Source organism: Lycorma delicatula, chromosome 8 (genome assembly GCF_047948215.1).
Source record: "Lycorma delicatula isolate Av1 chromosome 8, ASM4794821v1, whole genome shotgun sequence".
Lineage (NCBI taxonomy): Eukaryota > Metazoa > Arthropoda > Insecta > Hemiptera > Fulgoridae > Lycorma > Lycorma delicatula.
The window spans coordinates 58,476,134-58,503,063 of NC_134462.1; the positions used below are offsets into that span (position 1 = coordinate 58,476,134).

At 30.5% G+C, this 26,930-nt stretch overlaps 1 protein-coding gene across 2 annotated transcripts in view; it reads right to left on the reverse strand.

Annotated features, from left to right (window-relative positions):
- LOC142328638 (uncharacterized) overlaps nucleotides 1-26,930 on the reverse strand; it is a 793,215-nt gene that overhangs the window by 553,179 nt on the left and 213,106 nt on the right. For both annotated transcript variants that reach the window (XM_075372498.1, XM_075372497.1), the window contains one exon: nucleotides 16,603-17,189. In XM_075372498.1, the coding sequence (XP_075228613.1) occupies nucleotides 16,603-16,871 (269 nt within the window). In that variant the 5' untranslated portion in view covers nucleotides 16,872-17,189. The remainder of the gene's footprint in view (nucleotides 1-16,602; nucleotides 17,190-26,930) is intronic.

Here is a 26,930-nt window from a genome sequence, read left to right on the forward strand (position 1 = left end):
ATCCCCATAAATCATTCCACGCCCTGAATCCCATATTCTAAAAATCAACGTTGGACTATAATGTAAATATATTACATTATATATATGTAATATATATATTACATATATATAAAACAAATGAAATAATTTTTTTTCAATTATTATGAACCTTTTTATTCATTAACGATCTAATACTGAATAATTAATTTCTTCGTATTTATTATTAAAGGTAAGAAAGACTGTAGTTGATTATATTACATTAAAACTGTAAAGCAGTTACAGTTATTACATTAAAACTCCCACTAATAGGCAATAAATAGGCGTTTAAATTGCCGATTAATAAATAGGCGGCAAGGAATTGCATAACTTTCCCGGAAACGGCATTGTAGGTTTGAAATTCCCGAATCTTGAGGGCTAACATATTATACGCTTTCGGGTAAAATTAATAAAATAATCTGGTAAAAATAAATTAAAAAGAAGTAATGATATAATATATAGGGTTCATTTCGAGGAAATTAATATATACTTTGCGGGTAAAATAGGAAAAACAAACGATTAGTTTATCCTTGTTCCGAGGCTTCTTATCGAGATCTTTAGCAGAAAAAAATATTTTTGGAATATACGGTTGCTGGTCCAACGCTTCCTGGAGAACCAGATAATTTTTTATACGGGTTTTCTTCCCCTAGCCTTTTAAGAAGCAAATTATAAACTGCGAGGCACCAGTCTAGTTTATGTCCACCCTGGGTATTCTACTTGAGATTACCATTTCCAAAGCGACACCCGATAGCAGATCCAGCAACAGCCACCGGGAAAAGAGAGCGTTTAAAAGAAATAGGGGGCATTTGGAGACAACCCCACCGGGTTGGTCTAGTGGTGACCGCGCCATCGCAAATCAGCTGATTTTGAAGTCGAGAGTTCTACGGTTCAAATCCTAGTAAAGGCAGTTACTTTTATACGAATTTGAATACCAGATCGTGGATAACGGTGTTCTTTTGTGGTTTGGTTTCAATTAGTCATACATCTTAGAATATTGTGACTGTACAAGATTTCATTTATATTCACACATATCATCCTCATTCATCCTCTGAAGTAAAACCTTACGGTGATTGCGGGGGCTAAATAGAAAAATAAAAAAAACATTTAGAGACTTCCATCGTGTACGCTGACTTCAAAACCTGGACCGAATAAGGAATAAGGTAATTAAAGTAGGGTAAAAAAGACAACTTCCATAATTAAAAACTATTAGTTTGATATGGACATGTGAAAAGTGTGGAGAGGTGGTCAAAAAAGATGTTAGATTATTGTTCTGGAGCAACAAGGACGAGAGTAGACCCAGAAAGACGTAGTGAGGGCGAATGAAGAGGGAGGAATGGTGTAGGGTGATTGGGTGGACAGGAAAGTATGGAGATCGAGATGATGGATGCGGAGCGGAACTCCGCTTAAGTAAGTAAAATGAGAAACAAATTTATAAACGTCTGTAAAAAAATAGCAAAGCCCAATTGTAATGGCCTTCAAAATTATTCTATTATTAATTCATAGTTAACAAAAAAAACTTAACAAAAAAAATATGCTTAACAAAAAAAACTTTTCTACAAACAATAAACTACTACTTTCCATATAGACCTAAACGTCTAAATGTTGAGCAACGATAAATTTGGAAAAAAGTATCCATTTATTCGTACACGGTTTATAAAAGATTGATAAAGATACACGTACGTACGCACTCTAATGTATTTATATATTCCATTACATTCAAAATTCATAGATTTTTTCGGGTTCTTTATGTTATCAATAAATCTATTGGATGTCATGTTATATATGAATAAATTTATTAATCAGTAAATTTATTTACTAATCAGCAAAATATTTTTTATAGGTGATTGAAGGATATACATATGTATATTTATTTAGAAATATATTTTTTTTTTTTATGAAATAGCTATGATCTTTAGCCCGGTGAAATTGGTAGCGTATGAAAAAATGCCATACCTGACCGGGATTTGAACCCGAGACCTCCGCACGAAATTCCGAGACGCTACCTAATCGGTCACGGAGGTCGGCTTAACGGGAGAAAAACCAGAAAAATTATTGCAAACGAAAGAAAATAAATAAATGAGAACAATAGTTTGAACGACTGCAGCAAATTATTAACTGTATATAGATTAAATAAAAACAATATCATTTTGAGGAAACGTCACAAAAGAACATAAAATAAAAATTGGAAGCAGTAGAATAAAAATATCATTTGTAACAAATGATTCCGGTAGGGTTGGTTGTAAAGGACTTCATGAAAATGAAAACAACAAACTGAGACGAGTCTAATAGTCTAATAAATTTTTACCGTATTACATTTTAGAAATTTTTATAGCGCTATTTCGTTAAATGTCAGTGTAACTTTAAGGGTAGAAAAAAAGAAGTCTTGTACACGGTACTATGTAATAAAGATTCTTTAAGACCCGTTTTAGGCTTTTTCATATAAAAATACTCTGCAAAGACAGTTATAAATAAGTGTTTTAGCATAAGTTCAGGATTATAATTACTTAGCTTGAAAACTTAATAAATCCAAATTGAATAATGTCGATTTCAAACAACCAAAATTTGGAAAGTCGTTGGAAGAAATCAAACGGGCAAAATATCGTTCTCAATTCGTTTCAAAACACTGCTAAACAAGGATTACTAAATGAATGTGAAATCTCACATCAGTTCCAGGGATTCCAGAGGCTGGAGTCCCTACCTCTGGGTAAGTATATAACAGAATATATAACAAAGTTTTATTGAATAATAAAGCAACTTCCAGCCGTCCTGGAAGTATTGCAAGATTGTTTTTTATTACACGATTGTACAAAAAAGTGTGCAGGGTATTTAGAGCATATGTATGTTTCACTGAAATAGCTGAACGGCTGAACCGATTTTACCATGTAAACATAACAGGGGAGTAGTGAAATAATGGGTAAGTATATAACAGAATATATAACAAAGTTTTATTGAATAATAAAGCAACTGGTAGACGATGAGTCAGCCGTCCTGGAAGTATTGCAAGATTGTTTTTTATTACACGATTGCACAAAAAGGAGTGTAGTGTATTTAGAGCATATGTATGTTTCACTGAAGCAGCTAAACGGCTGAACCGATTTTACCATGTAAACAGGTTTCTAATACCATGTAAACACGTACTTACTAATGATAATTATGAATGTGATATATGCGTAATAATTTGGCCTTACTGAGTTATGGCGGGATATGTATTCTACTGAGTGGAGACAATATATATATTTATACGAGCTCGTATGATGCATTGTTTTTCTCGGAAAAGAAAACAATCTGTTGCTTTACCAAGTGGGACTAATCTAGTTTGCTTTTTCTGGGAGTAATGATGACTACAGTCACTGAGGTGAACAGTGAAAGTGTCGCTTACAGGTCGAATATTATCAGGATTCAGTTTGCTTACAACTACAACGGTATTATTAAAAAAAATTATATAAAGTAGTCTTTTATCAGTAACGGATTACAGTGCCTGTACAAGTCTTTTATAATACTATGTTACTATAATACTAAAAGATTTGTCAGTCCTTGTAGAGAACTGAATGAAGTTTTCATTGGTAGGGCTGAATTTCAATAGCAATCCGGTGGGGTTTGGTATGCCTTTATAGTACAAAATATCAAAATTAACAATTTTTTTAACAATATAAATTGACACGACAATGCAAATGAATTATACACTTAAATCTACGCGTTAAGATGAAACTATCAAATAAGCATAATAAACAAAACAGTACATATTTGTATGAAAAACAATTGTTATATGACCTGTAAAATTATTGGCGAAGGTAGAGAAATATTAGAGCGTAAGTAATTTATTTGTGCTGAACAAGTCGGCGTGTTATATTAAATATCTCCGTTTATTCCAGATCCATTATCCATTTGAAAATCATTAGAGCAACCGACCTTAATTAACCATAAATGGAGAAAATATATATATATACTAATTTATTACTATTATTATTATTATTATTATTATTATTATTATTATTATTATTATTAATTTATTAATAAATGAATTACGATCTACACAAAACCAACATAATGAGTATATATACATAAAAAATTATATTTTACTGACATAAGGAAATGTTATGGTCAATGAGCAAATAGAGCAAAAATAGTTGTAACATTATAGAGAAAAGTTTTTAATGTATTGCATATGCTTAGAAAATTACATATGAAGCATTGTTCATTTTAAATTACCATAACGAAATTTCAAAGAGAAATAAACTCATGAATAAGAACAAAACGAAAATAATAACATAAGAAAGACTAGGTACTCGTAAATTACTATAAACGGAAAAGTATAATCTGTTCAAAGTTTGAAACTTAAGTATAATTTTTTATTTAGATAATTTCACTGGCATTAGATTTTTAACAGAGATATTTAGATATTTTTAATTTTTCAAACTTTTTTCAGTTGCGTTCCACTTGGCAGTACATTTCCAACCTTTTCTGTTTTCAACGTTTCGTTTTCAAAAAATTCTATACTCTATATTACAGTGGTTTCCAAACTTTTTTCCAAAAGTCGCGGCGCCCGTTTTCAATTAATTTTTCCGTGGCGCCCTACTCTAAGTAAGAGTGTAAGTAGTAGTCATCTTCATTATTTTTTTTTACTTTATTAACATTAAATTAATAATTATAAATGACTTGGATTCAATTACTTATGAAAGATGCCGCGGCTCCCCGGGATGCCGCGGCACACAGTTTAGGAATCACTGCTTAAATATTTAAGTTTAGGTAATTTGTTAAAATATATTAGTATACGTAAAATCTAATATAATATTTTTTGGTGAATTCCTTTGTTTATTTACAATCAGCTTCTACAATAAAGCTATGACTAACCATCACGTGGAAGAGTACCACCCAATGATATTACCCAAGTTAATACAGAAACAATAGTTTAACATAATAAACAAACAATAGTGTAACATTGATAATATAAGATTTGATAGTGCCTTTGAATGCCCATTCGAATGTCCAGTCAAAATTAACAGTAAAGGAACAGTAACTTTGAAACAGCCAAGATACAATAAACGTGAGCATCAAGCCGCCAAAACCGGATCACCATCATCATAACGGGTCATCAAAAGTTCAAGCACATGGATCCTGTTTAGTCTCCTAACGTCCTCGCAAGTGTCTAGCAGATTCAAAGCGAGATGATTAATATGCTTATCCAACTTGGACACATTAAAACTAGACGTCCAAATTCCTCTCGAACGTATGGAATGCCTACGTAATCGTGGATCTCAGCATTCCTCGCGAACCACAGCGAGGGTTATGTTCCATAGAAGTTTGTTCTAAAACCCTTGAATTACCTCCACGTTGCTGTTATTGGCCGTTCCCTTCCCCAGAGTTCAATTCCGTACGTCCATATCGGTTTAAAGAAAGCCTTGAACAACAGAACCTTGTTGGACAAAGAAAGTTGTGATCTCTTACCCAACACTCAGTACATATTCTTAAGCATCTAACATGATCCCTCCACGTCAAGTGGCGATCAAGGTTTCTGAACGTCACGTGGGTGGACTTGATTAAGCTTTATCCTCGATGTACGCAACCAAACGCTGATGGCATCCATTGCAGATTTAAATTTCTCCGAGGCAGTAGCCAGGCTATCATCAACCTTCAAGATCGTCGTATCATCCGCGTACGAAGCAAATCTAATATATAAATTGCGAAAGTTTGTGACAGGTTCTGTCTGGCCGTATGCAACAGCATCACGCGAGAACCATTGCTTTCAAATTTTTAGGATGCATTCGTGTTTCCCCGGTGTAGGTTTTAAGCTATAAATCACAGACTCTACCCCTTTTGGGGGTGAAGTTGTGAATCTTTCCTCGTCAACGTCTATGCTATTTTGTCTTTTGTAATTTAGTTTCTTTCTGGATTTGTTAAATCTGTGTAATTTATTTATTTATCAGTATTATTCTCACAACTATAAGGATAACGAATTCAGCGGGGGTCCAGATGGCGGAGCACCCTGAGTAGATGAGAAAATCGAACGAAGCGAGCCCTTACCGGCTAGTAAAATGATATATCAGTTGATTAATTTTATTCTGATATACATGAGTTAATTAACTACATTTAACACCATAAACGTAGTCCCGATGCAATCATATACATTATAATGAGATACTATGTACTATATATAAATTACACAGATTCACAACTACAGATTGACGTTTCCATAAATAATTCAATTAAGTGACATTATTACATGCAGTGATGAGATAAATGCGTTAATTATGATAGAATTCTAGGAATTTTTAATTCCTTAACCTTAAATGAACCTGATTTATAGTTGAAAAAGCTCTTCTTTACCATTATTTAACTATTCTCTGTCCTCTAAACACAGCGCATATTTTATTAACCTCTACGAAAGCTTTCATGCATTACTTTAAGATGAGTTATAAAAAATAAAGTTTAATAATATAAATTTACTATAGATTTCTCAATCTCTATGTTATTTAGTTAAATTGTCTCTTCATTGATCGATTATGTTGGAAAAAGAAACGGATCGCTGGAAGAAGAAAACGAAGTCAATAACAATTTAAACGAAGCGAAGTCCATATAATTATGTTTCTAAAATTAGAAACTGGAAGAAAAGTTAGGATAAAGCATAAAAACATGGGGAATAACCCATCAAGACGTCCTTATAAAAATAAATTAACTGAACGGGTCGTGAGAATAAATATCAGAACTTTCTTGTATTTTAAAAAAGAATTCGTTTCTGTAAAGTAATTCCCTCTCCAGTTCTTTTTAAAACTAATATAAAAAAATGTCGAATCTATCCTTACAACAATATTTTCCATATAAAAAAAAATACAAAAAACTGATTGTTTCCCCTTAGAAAAAAAGTAAAATTAAGATACATAGAAATTCAAACAAAACACGACAAATAAGAACGCCCAGACACTATTTTTCAATGACATCAAAACTTTAAAAAAAAAATCCAGGATTTTGTCTACCGATCGAAGGAAAGAAAATAATTTAATTTTTTTCCTTTATCACCTTTTAAAGATTATAAGAACTGACGTGCAAAAAAGGTTGAATATAAAACGTATTTTTATATTTTTTCTTTTTAACCTAAAATAAAGAGCTATAAAAAAATAGAATTAAAATATAAAAAAAAAACAAAAATACTAAAAAGTAAACAAACAAAACTTCTTTCTTCATTACCTTTTTTCTTTTAAAGTACTTTATTAATTTACTTTTTCTTAAGAAAGTAACGATTGGCTACGAGCCAGCTCTCTTTTTTTTAGTATTGTTTTGACAATTTCTTTTAGTTATTCTACTGCGTACGAATAATAGATTAATAGAATAACATTAATCCGTAATGTGTTCAAGTAAGTTAATAATCATTAGAACGTTTATCAAAAATAAAAAAAATCTGATGTGGACCCCACATGACTTTCTTATATGCCTATTAAATTACATATACACATTTTTTGCTGTACATCATTTAAACTTATTTCATTTGAAAGTAGATACGATCCTCCAATCCTTTAATAAAGTGGACAATTATACAACTGCATTGTGGTGGATACCACATTACATCACATTTATTATGGTGTCCGTATCAGTATTTTATATTAGTTTGTTACACGTAGCTCAAGTAGATATGTGGTGTAAGTGAGAACGTGTCGGATTTCGTAACCATGCAACATCGATTCGAATCCGACTTCATATACATATATATTTTTTAACTTTTTTTTCTAATTTAAGTATATTGATTTTATTAATAATTATTAATCAGAAGAAATTTTTGATTTATATATTTTTGAAATTTTCTGATTTATATATATATATATATATATATATATATATATATATATATATGAAAGAAATGAAGTCGGATTCGAACCGATGTGCCTTCCACTTGTAAGATCTAAATATTTCATTAATTACAATTTTATTTGGCTATAACTCTGGAACCAATGAAAATAAATACCATTTATGATATTGTTGAAAAGCTCTCAATGAGGGCTTACTACTGCAGTTAAGAAAAAATCCAATTGTTTTGGATTTTGGGCTTTTTTTTGGACACTTTTGGCTCAGTCCACTACAATCGAAGGGGGAAGTGCACAACTAGGTGTCACAACAGTCCTAAATCCAAATTTTTACATCCTATGATTAATCGTTTTTGAGTAATGCGAGATACATACGTCCGTACAGACGTCACTAGTCAAAATGGATTCAGAGATGGTCAAAATGGATGTTTACGTTGAAATTTGAAAACCGGAATTTTTCGCCATTACAATACTTTCTTTACCTCGTACAAGGAAGTAAAAAGGTGAAAAATATTTTTTTCTTTTCTGTTTTTCTTTATTTCTTTTTAATTTATTGTATTCCTTCATTATATCTGCTACGCAAAACAGAGTGTACATTTCTTATTAAAAAAAATAAAAATAAAAATAAATACAAGTCACACGAAATCAGCAAAAGTACAACTCAACCTTTTAAGATACCTTCTTTTTCCTGTTTTAGCCACCGGTAACTACCGTTCAGATAATACTTCAGAGGATGAATGAGGGTGACATGTATGAGTGTAAATTAGGTGTAGTCTTTTACAGTCTCAGTTCGACCATTCCTATTATTATATATTAGGTACGTTTGTTATTCTTTTACGGCCAAAAAAACTCACAAAACAGGTTATTATTTTTATATAAAGCAGTATCTTATATAAGATGTTAATTGCTTTATAAAAAAAATTCAAACCAAAATAGTTTACAAAAGTAAGAAGTTTTTATCTTCTCTAAATTATGAAATGTTTGGCAGAGTTTTTATTTTATTTATTTTATCTAAAAATATTAAGAATTTCTCAAAAACATTCATTAAAAATAAAATAAAATGTCTTTAATGTCTTTACACAATTTCCTAATGCACGTTGCAATCTGTTCAACTAGTGAAAGGCAGTAAGCAACACTCCCTCCCCCTATAACGGACCAATGAGATGGGTTGATATGCATGATATGAGAATGAGATGTAGTATTGTACACTCAGGCTGAACATTCTTGAGACATGCAATTAACTGAACCCTAACCATCATAGTACACCGGTGTCCAGTGTCTAGTATTCAAATCCGTATTAAAACAACTAACTAAATTTTACTAGGATTCGTACCTCGGAAACTTCGAAAATTAACAGCTGATTCGCGAAGACGAGTTACACTAGATCATCCGGGGCTATTAAAATAATATAGCAAAATAATTACAACTTGAGTACCTTTCTTTCTTTTTCCTGTTTAGCTTACGGTAACTACCGTTTAGATAATTCTTCAGAGGATGAATGAGAATGATATGTATGAATGTAAATGAAGTGTAGTCTTGTAAATTCTAAGTTCTACCATTCCTGAGATGTGTGGTTAATTAAAACCCAACCACCAAAGAACACCGGTATCCTCGATCTAGTATTCAAATCCGTGTAAAAATAACTGACTTTTTTACTAGGACTTGAACGCTGGAACTCTCGACTTCCAAATCAGCTGATTTGGGAAGACGCGTTCAGCACTAGACCAACCCGGTGGACCTTTTAGATACCACAGCTTGTAAAACAGAACTAAAATTATCAGTTGAGAAGACAATTAAAAACACACAAAAATACATACAAACAGGAATAGGAACTCGTACAGAAATATGAATTAGAAAAATTTTCAATACATGATAGTTTCAAAAATAGAAAAAGCTTATGGAATAATGCATATAATAAATGCTAATAGAAAATTTGAAAAACAGTAATTGTAATACAGTATTAAAACCGGAAAGTTTAAATGGGTGTGAGTGCTTAATCATGAACACAAATACGTAAAATATACGAATAGAAAAAAGAGTAATATTTAGAAAAATATTAGGTCCTGTAAAGGATAGAAGCACATTTAAACTTAAATGTAGTAATGAAATATATAAAAAAATATAAAAGAAAAAATTAATGTTCCTCGAACATCTTTTCAGATCGAGTAAAAACGGGTTAACTAACTAAGAAAATCATTGATTTCTTGTATAAGACCTAACATTTAAAAATATAACAGAAAAAGATATTGAAAATAAAGACAAATTTAAAATAATAATAGAATGTTTCCAAGGACAAAGGTCCAGGAAAAAAAAACCGGAAATTAAATTGTTGGAAAAACTCAAACAACAGTATGAGGAAAGAATAAACAGGTACTAAGAAGAGAGAAAACAGCTAAGATGAAAGAAGTAGAGGTTGGAACGTGGTCCTAAAGTGGCCAGAATAGAAAAGCAAAAAAACCATAACAAAAATATTTTTGGAGTTTTGTTTTGTTTTAAGTTTATTTTGGATTGCAACTGCATACCACTGCTACATTTTTCGAAGAAAAGTACGGAATGAGTTGTATGGTGGAAGTGAAAATGAATTTTCTTTACGTTTTAGGTATGAGGAGTACGAAAATACCATTCACTTAAAATGTAATTTCCTTAATATACATGCGTATGTATAAAATTTCTGACTCGAAAATCTCCAGAACAATTTCACTGAAATTTAGATATGTTGTGATAGAGTATCTGAATTTGTGCATATGCTAATTTGATGAGATTGCTTGAATCGTTCCTGGGTTACGCTAAATTTAAAATTGAAACCACAATTTGAGGTATTATTTTCGGTCGCAAGTTAGAATTGTGGACGGGTGGGGTGAAAATGAATTTTCTTTATATTTTGACGTATAAAAATTACGAAAATGCTATTCATGTATACATTTTTTTTGGCTAGTAAATCTAATAAAATAACATTAATATACATAAAACTTTGTGGCTAAAAAATCTCCAAAACTGAAATTTTACTACACTGTAGTAGTGTATCTGAAATTGTAAAAGAATTTGATGAAAATTGGTTGAGTTATTCTTATATTAAGCTCGAATGTTTCCAAACAATTTGAAAATTTTGTGGTTAAAAAATCTCCAAAACTACGAGATAAATTTCATTGAAGATATGCTGTAGTAGTATATCTGAAATTGTGAATGTGAAAATTTGATGAAGATTGGTTGAGTCGTTTTTTAGTTATACGCTCAATTAAAGGTCAACAGACAACAAATTGAGGTTACGTTGACTTTGTATTTTTCATACGCGCTTATGCAGTGAGTCACAATGGTGAGCGAATTTAAAAGTGATGTAGGACATTAAGTAAATTAGAAATTATACCTCTTTTTGATTTCTTATTTAATTTATGTATTGTATATTTCTTGCTCAAAAAATTATACGAAATAAAATAACAAGTCGATCTTTTTGACCAGAACTGCGCAAGAATTATTTGTTTGTTTTGCCAATTCTGGAAAGTGAAACCGAGTGGTGAATTTGTTGTGGTAACGGGTCCGACAAGCAGATACCATATACGTAAACAAATCAGCCGGTAAGACTCAACTGCATCACTAACCCAGACGCCTTTTCAAAATTTTATTGGTATTACTTTTATGATGTAACCACAAATTTAAAAAAATCTATTGTAGATACGAAATTAAATGTTCAAAAATTATACTTGCAATAAATTAACAACTTTTTTTAAAAGTAATGCTTAAGAAAAACCAGCTTAAATTATTTTAAAACTTTAAAATAAATGTAATCACATAACCTATTTACTCAACCTACTGTAATTTGTTTGAATAAATTAACATATATTATATATTAATTAAAGTTAAATAGCTCGTTAAACAATAAGCAAGTAAACAATGATTTTTGTAGTTCATGCTTATCTAAATATAGCAGTAAAACAAGTGACCTTTTCTATATCAGTACCTACAAGTATAATAAATAAACAAAAGAGTAAAAAGGTTGTAAAAAAATCTAGAATTTGAATAAATCAGGTTTGTAGATTGCTGATATCGTAGAAGTTACACGTATTTGTACAGGAACGAAATATAAATCAGGTATAAAAAAAAAGTTAAATAAAATATATATGTTTCTACGAGTAGTGCGATTTATCTACTACTTGAAAAGAGAATAAAACAATTCGTTACTAGTAGACCCGACAATGGTTCGCTATTGCTAGATTTGAGGATATATATCGATTAAATGAACACAATTGAAACTTTGATAAAACATTTACAAAATGAACATTACGGAACTTCACAAAATTTAATCATTCCCTTTTCCCCTTCCTTTTTTTCCTTTTCTACATTTTAATTTTTACCATATTTCCTTTCCCTTCCGTCTCCCTTTTTCCTTTTTAACTTTTCTCCCTTTCCCCTTTATTTTCCCCCCATTTTAATTTTTACAATATTTCCTTTCCCTTCCGTCTGCCTTTTCTCCCTTTCCCCATTCCTTTTCCCCATTTTCTTTTTCTCATTTTAATTTTTACCATATTTCCTTCCCGTCATTCCCTTTTCCCCTATTAAAATTTCACCCATTTTAATTTTTACCATTCCGTCTCCCTTTCCCCTTAAAATTTCTCACTTTCCCCTTTTTTCTTTTTCCCATTTTAATTTTTACAATATTTCCTTCCCGTCATTCCCTTTTCCCCTATTAAAATTTCTCCCATTTTAATTTTTACCATTCCGTCTCCCTTTCCCCTTAAATTTTCTCCCTTCCCCCTTTTTTCCTTTTTCCCATTTTAATTTTTACCATATTTCCTTTCCCTTCCGTCTCCCTTTCCCCTTTTCCTTCTTAACTTTTCTCCCTTCCGTCATTCCCTTTTCCCTTATTAAAATTTCTCCCATTTCTTCCCCCTAACTTTTTCCCTTCCTTTTTTCCTTTTTCCCATCTTGTCTCCCTTTCCCCTTTTCCTTTTTAACTTTCCTCCCTTTTCCCCTTCCTTTTCCCCGTTTTCCTTTTTTCCCATTTTAATTTTTACCCCCCTTTACCCTACTCACATTTCTGCTTTCCATTTCCTTCCCCCCATTCACTTTCCCTTATTTCCCTTTCTTTTTCTTCTTTACTTCCTTTTCACCTCTTCCCTTTTACCTTTTTCGATTTTTCGAAAAATCGGAAAAGGGAAAAATCGAAAAAGGTAAAAGGGAGGTAAAAAAGGTAAAAGGTAAAAAATCGAAAAGGAAGTAAATGTGAATGTAAAAGTAAAAGTGAATGGGGGGAAGGAAATGGAAAGCAGAAATGTGAGTAGGGTAAAGGGGAAATGACGGAAGGGAAAGGAAATATGGTAAAAATTAAAATGGGAAAAAAGGAAGATTCTTCTCTTTTTCCCTGAGCGTAAATCGGACCAGTAGTTTTTTAGTCTATAGCGGACACACATATCGGAAACAGTGAAATGGAATCGTAAAATATAATAATATAGCGTGTGTTGCTTTTACGTCCAACAGACAGCGCTGTTTTATTTGAAAAAGCGTGTTTTTACCTGTCACAGGTGTGACATCTTAGGTGTATAAATTGCAGGTACATAACAACGCGGGCGTATTCAAATGCAACGTTGTGTCAAAATTTCAAAGCAATCGGTGAAGAACTTTCGGAGATGTAAGATTTTGAACGAACAAACGATTTTTATTTATGTAGATAATTTTTATCCATAGAAATTTTTCAATTAAGATTCATAATCATCAATGGGTAAAAATTAAAAGTATTTAAAAATGATAATTATTTTACCCAAAGGAAGGGAAAAGGATTGCCGTCCTCATTTGAAATTAAAAAATTGTTTCGAATTAAATTTTATTTCATTCTTTCCTGTCGAAATATTTTCTATAAAATACATGTTTCAAAACAATGAATGTACAAGATGGAAAAAGTTTTTACTGAAAGGGGTGTGCCTTATTTTAATAATTTAAATATCTTTTTTAAAGAATTTTTTTAAAAATTCTATTTTCTTTAATTTTTATTAAGTGAACCCTTTTCTTTTGCAAAAATGCATCATTAGAATGATAATTAAAATAACATTTTCGAATGTTAAAAACCTTTAAATTTGACAATCTTTTTTACTGAATTTCAATCCGTGTAATGATAAAATTAACTTGAGGAACAGATACATATAAACAGATCAAAATAATAGTCTAATTAATTTTTGTTCGTAAGAAATGCAAAATTATCATTAAAAAACACGTACTATGAGCAAATGGGAATCATATGAGTATATTTTGATGTGCGCGCCCAAAAACACACATACACATAAATACAAATCCTCTAATTTTCTGAATAAAACTAATTTATTCAAGATAATAATACAAAACAGTTTACCAAAATTAAATACGGAAGAACAGAATGAATTTAAAACTTTAATAGAAATGAAAATACGAGTATATTCAAACTATTAAGTTTCAAATTACAATGAAACTTTGTATGACTTATTCTTTGAAGGGGTTCTGAACTAAATGTTAGAAGAAAGACAGCTTGCGAAATAAGAGACTTAACAGTAAGCCACTTAAGAATTATTTACAAGTACCTTGAAGAAAATAAGTAAGTATTAAATTCCTTTTACTCCGAGTAATAAATAATGCTGACTTTTCCCATCATGGAACGAAATCGTTTCTTTACTTTGCAAATATAAAGAATCAATAATGTTCCCAGACTTATATTTAAATAAAATCATCATTATAATTTTAAAATTTATTTTAGTGAATTGCAAGTATAAAAATGTCAATGTGATCAAGGTTATGGTGTATGAAGAAATAAATTTAATTTACGTATATATATATTCAAGTTTACATAGAGATAGTATCCGTAATAAATTGTTATAGTCATATCTTTAAATTACATAAATTGAAATTTTTTATGGGCTAATAATAACAATGGAAGTTTTTATCGTCGAAATATGAACAAAATTGAAGGAAAAGAATAGATTGATAAAATTTTGCGTTTATTTACCAGTTTTATCATAATTAGCCGGTTGAAAAAACAGGACTTTATTTTATCGACAAAAAAATTTTTTCTTTGAAATCTAATATTGGATGCAATCACACGAAATAAAATTAGATTATATATACATTTTTTATAAACGAGTAATTATAAAAAATATTATCGTATAATACACTACGAATTTTGATAATTTCAAACTGGAAGTCCAAAATTCAAAAGTAATTTATTTTTCTAATTTTCTCGATGTAGATGCTCCAAAAAATATTCTAAAGAAAAAAATAAGGATATAAAATTCCTAAAAAAAATTTAATTACATCTTCAACAAAAGGAAGTTCTCAGTTCGACTTGTAAGAAAGGATTTATTAAATATTTATTCTAACACTCTTGTAAACCTATTTGAAGACTCATTTTTGGTTCCACAACCCTGTAACGATTGAGAAAATATAGGCCATTTTATTGTAACGAAATGTATACATGTCCTATATAGACGATTTGAATATGTTTTTCGTTTTTTGACAAATATTGCTTTGTATTGGATCGTTTTATATTAATGATAACTTCATTCGGATACGGTAAGAATAAGTAGATTAAAAGTAGATTAATAAGTAGATTCAAAAAGAGTTTTTGACTATTTTTAAAATTAATTTATAAGATCACAAAAATAAAAGAGATATGTCACAGAAGAGGGGGAGATGTACGAAATTTCGTTACGTTAATTTTTTATTTACGTTTTATGTTAAAGGTCAACAAATATATGAGTAATGATTATATATGAGTAATGATTTTGTTCGTCACATATATACTTTATATAAATATAAAATTACAAAATAATTGCTAAAACATAATAATAAAACCTATTTAGAAAACATAAAAAAAATGAATCGCTTATTCTGGCCGGCCGAGTGGTAACGTCTTAGTCTTTTATCGGGAGATCCAGGGTTCGAATCCCGGTCAGGCATGGCATTTTCACACGCTATAAATTGTTCATCTCATCCTCTAAAGCAGTACCTAATGGTGGTCCCGGAGATTAAACAGGAAAAAAATCGCTTACTCTGCCGAATTCGTTTAAATTACGACTTTTTGAATACTGTGCCAAATTAAGGGATAATTTTTTTGGTCTATTTAGTAGAAAAAAACTGTTATCATGATTAGTCAGTGTTGTGAACAATTTACACATTCGAATTGCAGTTACGTAAAACATTTTTTTTTTTAGAAACAAAGAATAAAAAAAAATTTAATACTTTTTTAAGAAAGTTTAATAACACGAGTCCCATCTGCCACCTTAATAAACAATTTAAAGGGATATTAAAGATAATATAATTTTTCAATCTCTCACGAAATTTTGTTGAAAATTTTACAATTTAATATTATTTATCGATTTATAATTTTTCGAAATGTTTTAGGGAAATAGAATAAAAAAAAATTCAGAATCTTTATTGCGGTTAATAGTTAAATTATTCGATGAATGCCGAATATTTCCACCGAAAAAGGATAACCTGTATGAATATTATAAATAAGTTAATAATAGTATTTGCTAGATAAGCGAATTTGATGCAAGCCTAATTGTTTTAGTTACAGGCTGTTGGCAAATTATTTTTAAACATGAACTCTTTTTACTTCCACGTGTACATAAATTATAATTAATGGTTTCCAAGTGTGTTTTTTTAAAATTTAATTTTAAAACATCAGCATTTTTTTCGTGGCTTATAATTTTTCTGATAATTTTTTGGTTTACTAATACTGCACTTATTTCACAGAATTCAAATCATAACGTAGTGAAATTAATTTATAATAAATTTTTTATATATAAGTAAGAAATTATTTAGTAGATGTTATTACCTTTTAAGTGTAGTGTGTTTTGTCGCTCCATTCAAGAGTTTAGGTTTTGGTTTATCAATGGTATGTGTCGCAGCCGGAACATCCCCACTGCTTAGGCTGCTGGCACTGCTTTCAGTAGAGACAGTGGCTTTTCTCGATGCCGTTGTAGCATGTCCGTTGGTCAATTGACCGTTAGTTAATTTATCAGGTGCCAAATCGAGTTGTAATCGGTCTTTATTAGGTACAGGTGGAGGTTTTTCCTCCAACGCTGGCACCATATACGATAACATATTTGTTTATATATCACACACAATAACACTTATTACACAAAACCACTCATTACGTCGTAAATAAAACGACGCGTTAATTTTATTAAGTATTATTTAAAATTCAAACGATACCATTTCGACAAAGAAATAACGCGAATTTTAATAATAATTTTAATACAACACTTAAAAATCACTCACACCCGGTAAACTCGTGGAGAGCGAAGAGGTCGTAGCACACCACCGACGAGAAACATGACAATTCAGAAGAGGCGAGGCGGCGCGGTACTACTACGCGATCTGCTGGGGCTGCGTCTAACCTCTGCGCAGGCGCACAGCCATCTGCAACAGCAATAAATACACACACATGAACAAAACGAAGCACTGTAAACAACGCTCCACTTACCTTATCTAAAATACCTTCCCCTCCTTTACTAACCTTGACACCCAACCTACATACTGTCTCGCTTATCCACCCACAGATTTTAGATTCAGTTATTATCCGGTGTTTTAAATTAATAAGCAAAAATTTTGATTTTAGAAATATGATAGAAGTGTAACACTAATTAATTAATTTCGTGTCTATATAAGATAATAATACCAATTATACTGAACCCTATTTAACAAAAAATTAATTTTATTTTTAATATTATACAACTAGTTAAATTTCTTATTTATTAATAATAATAAAAATAAATATTACCAAATTTCCTTTTAAAGTCAATGCATAGAAAAAAAACGAAAATAAACTATATAAATCATATTTATCTATTTATCTTTGAACCAATGACCTTTTCCACTATAGGACTTTTTGCATTTCCTCCGTGAAAAACCGTTTAGCTTCCGGGAAACCGTTACCGTTCAGGTATTACTTCAGAGGATGATATGTTCGAGTGTAAATGAAGTGTAGTCTTGTACAGTCTCAGTTCGATCAGCTGATTTGGGTAGACGCGTTCACCACTAGACCAATCTAGTTGTGTTCCCACTATAGGATTGCACGGCTTTCAACGTTTTTCTATAGAAATCAAGTATTAAAAATAACAATTCTACTATAAGCAGTATTTACTGAATTTATTATTTAGAAATCAATACATTACTTTTAATTAGTCGAGGTTAGCGAGCGAAGCGAGTGTAGTTTGTGTTTAGTTAATTATATTCATTCTGACAAATCGTTCGTATATCAACATAACCGATTTTTCTTTTTAACCTCTTGATCTACCGTTAGGTATTGCTTCAGAGGATGAGATGAATCATTCTTAGCGTGTGTGAAAATACCATGTCTTACCGGGATTCGAACCCGGGACCTCCGGATGAAAGTCCGAGACACTACCACTCAGGTCATATTAACATAACCTACGCTCGATAATCTCGTATAATTAACGTTAAATATACAAATAATTAATAACAAAAATGGTATTTAAACTAAAATATAACTCGTTTATTTCATTATTGGAAGATTATTTCATTATTTATTTTAGAAATTACTTTTTTTTAGCGTACATAAAACTGAAAATTTGACTTAGATTAGAACCAAAAACCCTCCGGAAGCAAAAAAGACGCTACTTTTTCGACGCTACTATTGCGGAAATTTTTATGAAGGTTCTTCTAGATTTCCATTTCCTCGTAATCGTTAAGCTAACATGCAAAACTTGTCCACAATATAGAATTTTTTGCATAATGATTTTATTAATGTAATTATTTCTTCTTTGTATAAATTATCTTTGATTAAATTCATAAACTAAAACGTTATGTATATTTATGAAATCCAGGGATGAAAACTAGAAACTTTAATAAATATATTTCATTAAAAAAAGCTGAAAATACAGTTGTAGGACATTCCCGTCACGCGGCTTTTTTTCTGAGGCACGGATAACACACACGACTTAATTAAAAATATTTATCATTTTATTTATATAATCAATGATTTTAACAAAAGCGCGCGCACATATCGTATTTTATTCGTGCGGGTGCAACGGTAATAGCGACCAGTTTAATAGGCTTCTATACTTTAAATACTATGGATTTATTTAATATTCTACCGATCACCTGCTATAGCAGCTGTACGTTAGTGCTGCACTAGAGCTTTTTGTGACAAGATGGAGGTACCAATGACGAAGTATACACGCACTAGAGCTTTTTGTGACAAGATGGAGGTACCAATGACGAAGTATACACACTTAGTCAGTAGTTTAGAGCATTTTTGGCGGTGAGGGGTGCGATTTTGAAATATTCTTTAATTTTTACCAAATGTGTCTAAGAAAAATAATATCGTAATTAGGTCCACCCTGTAGTCCTTCTACAACGTTTCATTTTTCTGTAGTGACAGTGTAATTTAGTAAAAAACGGTTTATAGCCTTTGAAAATGTCAAAATCGATACCCCACACCACTATGTTTGTAACTTTCAGTGCGAACCCCAAATGAGAGTTTTTAGGGTCCGGCCGATATATGGGGGTTAGAGCCCCTATTTTGTGAAGGAAACATTTTTGGGTATAACGAGAAGCCGTCAGGAAAAAACTGTAAAGAAAATCACCCCTTGTATTACCTTCTATAATATTTCAAAGTTAAAACCATTTTTAGGGATAGAGGTGAAATTTAGCAAGTAATTTTCGTAAAAAAAGTTGTTTATTAATATTCACAAAATTATATAAAAAAACTTAATTATGCAAAATCTGCAGACGATTTAGACCTTTTGAGATGAAAATTTAATAACATCAGTGTCCCTACTATAGAAATATTACAGCAGTTTGGTGAAAATCGGTCGAGTAGTTCTTGAGATATAAGGCGATTTACAAGCCAACATACATACGTACGGACATTTTGTCGGGGAAATTTTGATGCCATTTCTCGGTTTTCTGGGGTCCTTAGGGTCAATTTGTCAGTGAAAACTGAATATGCCCGATTTTGACCGATCACAATACTTTCCCTTTTATAAGGTTGTAGCTTCGCTATTGCTGCAATATAGACGGGAAAGTCAGTAAATATTCATTTATTCAACATATCACTCTTATACAAAATTAAAAGTTGATTTACATCGTTTTTTATAAACAAAAGGTCTACCTACATATTTGCATTATAACAGAAAAAAAATCGTTATAATGATTCATGAATCAATTTGGTGAATATTTAATGCTATTACTGATCAGGTGTAGTCACAACTGTTCTGTGACTTGTATCAATGAGGGCTTAATACTGCACTTAAGAAAAAGCCCAAATCCAAAAGATTTGGATTTTGGGCTTTTTTGGTTGTCAGTTGCAATCAAAAAGGGAGGTAGTACAACTAGATGTTACAACAGTCCTAAAATAAAAATTTCAACATTCTACAGCTTATCATTTTTGAGTTTTGCAAGACACATACGTACGTACGTACATGCGTACGTAGGTACGCGGAGACGTCACTTCGAAACTTGTCAAAATGGAGGGATGGTCAAAATAGATATTTCAGTTGAAATCTGTAAACCGAAATTTTTCGCGATCACAATACTTCCTTTACTTCGTTCAAGGAAGTAAAAACCAATCGTAGTAAAAAATCATTAAAAAAAAATTATACGAGGAAAGAGGTTTTTAAGCAACTGACAAAAATGCTCAATGGTATTATTTCTAATAATAAAATCGTTTATGAAGCGATTTTGAAGCGTACTTTTCAATACGTCATCAAAGTTTGTCAAAAATTTAACCACTATCAATGCCTTTAAGGCAAATAAATTTCATTGTTAAATTTTACTGTTATTCAGATCTATACTTAATATTATTAATATTATTTTAAACACACACATGCAGATATATATACATATTTATATTGTACTGTATACTACAGGGTACCCGGGCTGAAGGTATCCAGACGTAATAGCCTATATTTAAAAAACTAGTCCTCGTAATCTCATAAACGTAGGCTCAATCGACAAGAAACGTCTTCAAAATTTGTTTAGTATACTCTCTAGGTCAGCTGAATACTCATGCGTAGGCAAACAGACTCACGCTGCAATTGTAGTAGGAACTGAATGGGATATCGATCTTACTACATTCGTAACTGTAATACGATCTTTTGGTTTCACAAACTGGAAATCATCCAAAAGTTTCAGTTAGTGACTAGACTATGTGGATCGTGTATCGTGTACAGTATGCATTCACTGCCAGTCCAGTAAAATCAATCAGGCTGACTAGTTAAGAACTGAAAACTTCTGGTTCCACTATTCATGATGTTCATAAGTGGCTCCGCTTGCGATCGTGTAAGTCACAGCTTCTTTATTACGTTAAACCAAATGATCACCGCCAACGATATCAATTGCTGCAGAGGTGTGCACCGTATCGAAAAAAACTCCTAATTATCTTGATATGTTGTTATTTATTGATGAGGCAACATTTCATACGCGCGGGAAAGTTAGAAAAAGTAATCGAATTTGGGGTACTGAAAATTCCCATACAATAATTGCAAATGAACGGGAAACACCAAAAGTCAATGCTGGTTTTTCTGAAATCACTTTCCAACAAGATGTTGTTGAACAACAGTTTTCCCAGATGTTGGATCGGACGAGGAGGTCCAACTGCACGGCCATCTAGATTTCAAGATGTCACTCCTTTATACTTTTTGTATGGGGATTTATTAAAAGTAGTGTCTACCAAAGAAAAATTCGAGACTTGGACGATTTAAAACAGAAATTGTTGCAGCTGTTGGTCTAATAACGCCGCAGGTGTTTGTACATCTGGCAAGAGTTAGATTGTTTGGACATATGGACAGATTGAACTTAATCAGGCTTGTGTACCATGAGTATGAAACTACTAAATTTATAGTTATTAAATTTATAAATACTATAGTATAAATTATATTTATATAAATTTAATAACTATTTAAATCGGTCTTCATTACACTTTATTTCAATTATTCTCACTATAAAATCCTATTTTGAACAAAATAACAAAATTAATTTTCGAACCGATTGATTATATCGAATTCCTTACCGTACTGAAGGAATTGTTGAAACGTGTTTTAACATAAATCAGTTGTAATATATATATTCAGATTTTGTCTATAGCATATAACAATAATAAATTTTCTAAAATGTTACATATTTTGACAATAAATATTTCTTTTAAGATTCAAACAAAATTATCTTTTTCGCGGATGGCAGCTGAGAGAAATTTAATCTTATCAAATACTAATATGTTTTATGTGCACTTTGGGAATATAATTAAAATATAAATAATAATAATAATAATTAAGCTAACAAACAACAACAATATTGGTCTATATTTACTTTTTCCATCATGTTTAGCAGATTTAAATTATATAGAATACATGTTGTTGCCAATACATATTTAATATCTCTGCCAAACAACAAAAATAGCTTTTAAATATCTGACGTCAAATAAACTATTTATCTGTTTAATAATTAATATTTATTTTAAATTTCCAATTAATGTTATTTTTATTACATCTATTATTATAATTATCATAAAATTATTGTTTGGCGTCTGTAATGTTAATATTTACTTATATTTTATGGGTCATTAAAAGTAATGCTATAATTAAAACTGGATAAAATTTTAATATTTAGGAATTTATCAGTTTTATTTACTTCTTTCTAAAATGAAAGAAATAGCATAATCTCGATGCTCATATTCATGAGCATTGTCTAACTTTTATGCGTTTTTAACTATTTTAAATGCGTTTAAAAGAGCTAATCATTTGTGAAAATATGTTCGTTTTATTAACTACGTGATATCAATCTTTTCTTAGTAAAGGTTATTATAGAAATTACAACAATTTTTAACAGCGTAAATAAATTTACGTTTTAACAATTACGATAAAAGAAGAGATAAATATTAAAAATTAAAAAACACGACTGACAAAAAACATTACTCTATAATGTAGGATAATTAAAGAGCGAGCGGGTGACAAATTATATAGTATAATTTTTTTAATTTAAACATGTACATATATATCTTTTTGTAGCCTATGTCACCCTCCCGGTAACATAAAAATTCCAACTCGAGGTCATACATCTAAATCGGTTTAGTAGTTCAGCTGCTACGGTGCAACCAACAAACAAACATATATACGTACACCTTAAAGAAATTACACTCCTATTTTGACAATCGTGTAATAAGTGTCTAATTCTCAATACCAAATTTTGTTAAAATAATAAATGTATTATTTTGTTAAATACGGAAATATGAGTTTATGAAAGTAGAGAAAAGTAGCTTGAACTTTTTTTTAATCAATTTCGATTTTACAGTTGTGTGAAATAGAAAACATATCTTTATTTAATTTATTTTTTCTCACCCTTATATGGAAGTTTTTGGATTAACGGTTTCTGCTATTTTAAACTGTACCTGTTGTAGTTATTTTTTCCTTTGAGACAATTTTAACGATTACTTTGTAGGGTATGAATTCATATTAATATTTTTTTTTTACTTCAATTACTCTGCATTTCCTGATGAAGCTATTAACTCCACCCTGATCAAGATTTTTCTGTCATGGATTTTTAAGGCCCTTAGAACTTGCTTTTTCTCAATCATCATCCTGCTATATAACAGCTGCTATTACTATGCATGCCAAAAATCGAGTCAAGGACTCATGGGAGCAGGATATTCTGGCGTAGTATATATGCTAGGAGCAGTGATATTAAAATAATTATTTATTAAATATTTCGAGTAAATATTTGTGAAAAAATAATCAGCTAATTTGTGTACAGCAATCAACGAAAACAGTCTATATTATTAGGTGATAATTACTGTACTCTTCCCTTCGCTACAGTTAAATGTGACTTATTTTTATATATTTTTTTGGCCATTTCATCCTCATTGTATTTTAAACACTTATAAAAACGTACAGATTACTTTTTATTTTTAAATACTCATTCCTGAATAATGTTGTTAGTTTAAAAACACTCATTTAGGTAGGACAATGAGAAAATTTTGAAAACTATTCAAATAGTAATCCTTTTCCTTAGTTTTCCTCAGACACATTTCAGAGATGAAACTTAGTAAATTATCAAAAAAGTGATTGATGTATTATAAAATAAGACCATTTTTTATTTTTTTATTTTACAATGAAAAGAGATTTTAAGCTTCATATACATCGTCAAAGACACAGCACGAATGGTAAGGTAAAGAGAGCGTTAGAAAAATTATTATTTTAGAATTATTAGAAAATAAACCACCTAATTATTTGAATTAAATTGATTTAGATTAAAACATTATTTTATATTATCTCTATTAAATATTAGATAAATAATTATATTGTTTTAACTAAATTTATTTAATATAAATTTAATAATTGTTATTATAAATGTTTATAAATACCATATATCAATAAATGTTTGATATAACAAATTTATTGATATAACAAATGGTTGTGTAATTGGGTAGTATTTTTTCTTCTACTTCCTTTTACAAAGTAAAGGAAGTATTGTGATCGCGAAAAATTTCGGTTGTCAGATTTTAACGGAAGTATCCATTTTCACTAGTTTCGGCGTGACGTCTTGCACAACTAGATGTTACAATAGTCCTCAATTCAAAATTTCAACATCCTACGGCTAATCGTTTTTGAGTTATGCGAGATATGTACGTATCTCGAGATACGTATCTCGCATAACTCAAAAACGATTAGCCGTAGGATGTTGAAATTTTGAATTGAGGACTATTGTAAAATCTAGTTGTGCACCTCCCCTTCTGATTGCAATCGAAAAATAATGACAATAACGAATACAAACTTATTTTATATGGTTAATTTTAAGACACTATGCAAGGACTGGAAGCCTATCCACCCTACTCCGTTTCAAAAATCAGGTAATTTTTAATCCAAATAGATGCAGCACATTACTGATTAATGTTTTTCACTGGCTTAAATCAACTTGGCTGGCAGGTGAAAGTATCCCAGTGAACTAAAAAACCTTCAGTTAGATCCTCAGTTGAAGTTTTCCTAAATTATGATAAAAAAAAAAAAAAAATGTCTTTAATGAAGTTAATTTTCACTTTTTTGATAACCTATAAAGTTTCAATTCATTACTAAAATTTCTCTTAAAAAAAAAAAAAACAAGAAAATGAACGAAAAGGATTCTTATTTGAATAATTTTCAAAATTTTCTCATTTTAGTATCTGAATTTGAGTTTTTTTAAAAAAAAAACTGGTTATTTAAAAAAAATTTGATAAGCTGAAAAAAAAGTGTTGTAGTAATAAAGTGTAAAATAATTTATATTGCAGCGGAGAGAAAGGTCAGTAATTAATACATAATATAGACTGCTTCCGTGGATTGCTGTACGTATAAGATTAGGTGATAACAGATTATTTCCCTGTCTAGATAGCGCTACAGCAGAGCTATAAAGGGAAAGTATACTTTCCCGTCTAGAAGGGAAAATGTAAATGTTGTAATCGGTCCAATTTGGGAATAAACCAAAAAACCGGATTTTTCCGGATGTTAATGTTCGTGTACCTGTGCCTGCGTGCGTGTTTATTGTGGCTCTTAATCACCTTATATCCTCAGTACTACTGAACCAATTTTCATCAAACTTGTTTAGATTACTTTTATATATGGGGCATAGATGGCATTAAATTTTCAACTTAAAAGGTCAAGAGCAAGGTCACCCTCATTATCTCGAGGTTTCACCTAATTAAGATCATATTTCTTAGGCACATTTTTTAACAATATCTGCAAAAAAATGATAAAATTTGAAATTATTGTGTGTATAAGCCGTGCATCAGAAAAAGTGACGGGAAAGGACTACAACTGTGTTGTCAGCTTTTTTTTAGACAAATTATTGCTGTCTGTTAGAGGGTAGAATATACACAAAGTGGATGTCCGGATTATAAATTTCTAAAAAAAGGATATTTTGAGATTGCAGAATGCAGACAGAACACAGTTTTATTCATTTAGATATTTAAATATTTCAAATAATCACACTAAAATCGTCAAAGTTATTTGTTTTTAGAAAAATTATCTAGGTCATGAAACATCCGATAAAATGTAGAAAGAATATAAATGGTTTTATTAAAAGGATGAGGTCTTCAGACAATCGATTCTTTCATTCTCGCCCTTTATGTGAAACCTCTATTTATTCTTATATGCTCTATTTTGTTTTTAGATTACTTATGATATTTTAATTTCCTTTGCATTGATTTTATCTGCTATGTACTACAAATATTTGCTTGAGCGTGGAATATGGAAATGGAATTTTGAAGCGTATGATAAATTCTACGCCTGACCGGGATTTGAAGCGTATGATAAATTCTACGCCTGACCGGGATTCGAACCAGGGACCTCCGGATAAATTATCTTTAAGCTAGTCAAAATATCGTTAAGCGGTAATGTGATGTATATGAGTTGTTTAAAAATTCCCAAGGGTAATTTCGGAATCCCTTTTCCCAAGCGCTGGTGGAGTGGATTAGGCATCCAGTCACTGAATCGTGTCTTGAAGATAATACTGAATAGTAATCTGTCTTATAGTGTGGCTTCTCCACGGGTTTCTATATCTATTCTTATTACATATTGCTTTTTTTTCATCATCTAGCTCAAACCCCATTGGGTACTGCAGAATATACACTGACTTACAGATAAGTGCATCCCTGTTTTGATCACATAGAGCGGCTATCAGTAAGTCGCTGCAGATAATTGGTTTCCTTCTAGTGGCTGCACAATAAAACTAATAATTAAAGTGGTTATCGAGGTAATTCTCGCCTTTAAATATATTCAAAAAACTTATTATTTTTTCCGTTTATTAAATAATATAGGAAAGGAAATTTTGTAAAATATTCTAATTATTGACTGGAGGAGCTGGGAGTTTGTGCACTGGAGAAATTAGAGAAATTAAACAATTATAAATTGATTTTTAAAGATAATTAAAAGTAGAGAATAACCAAAAACTTTTTTCAATAAAATATTTTCTACTTTATATATAATAAAAGTATAGCAGAAAAAAATAGATACAGGATGAAAATAAATCTAGATTTTTTAACTTGTTTTAATTTCCTTTTTCATGAGTTCCGCAATAAATAATATCTATAATTTAGTTGGACCATATAAAAAAAATAATAGAGAATTAATTCATTAGAAAACAAAAATATACGTAAAGAAATTCTATTTACAG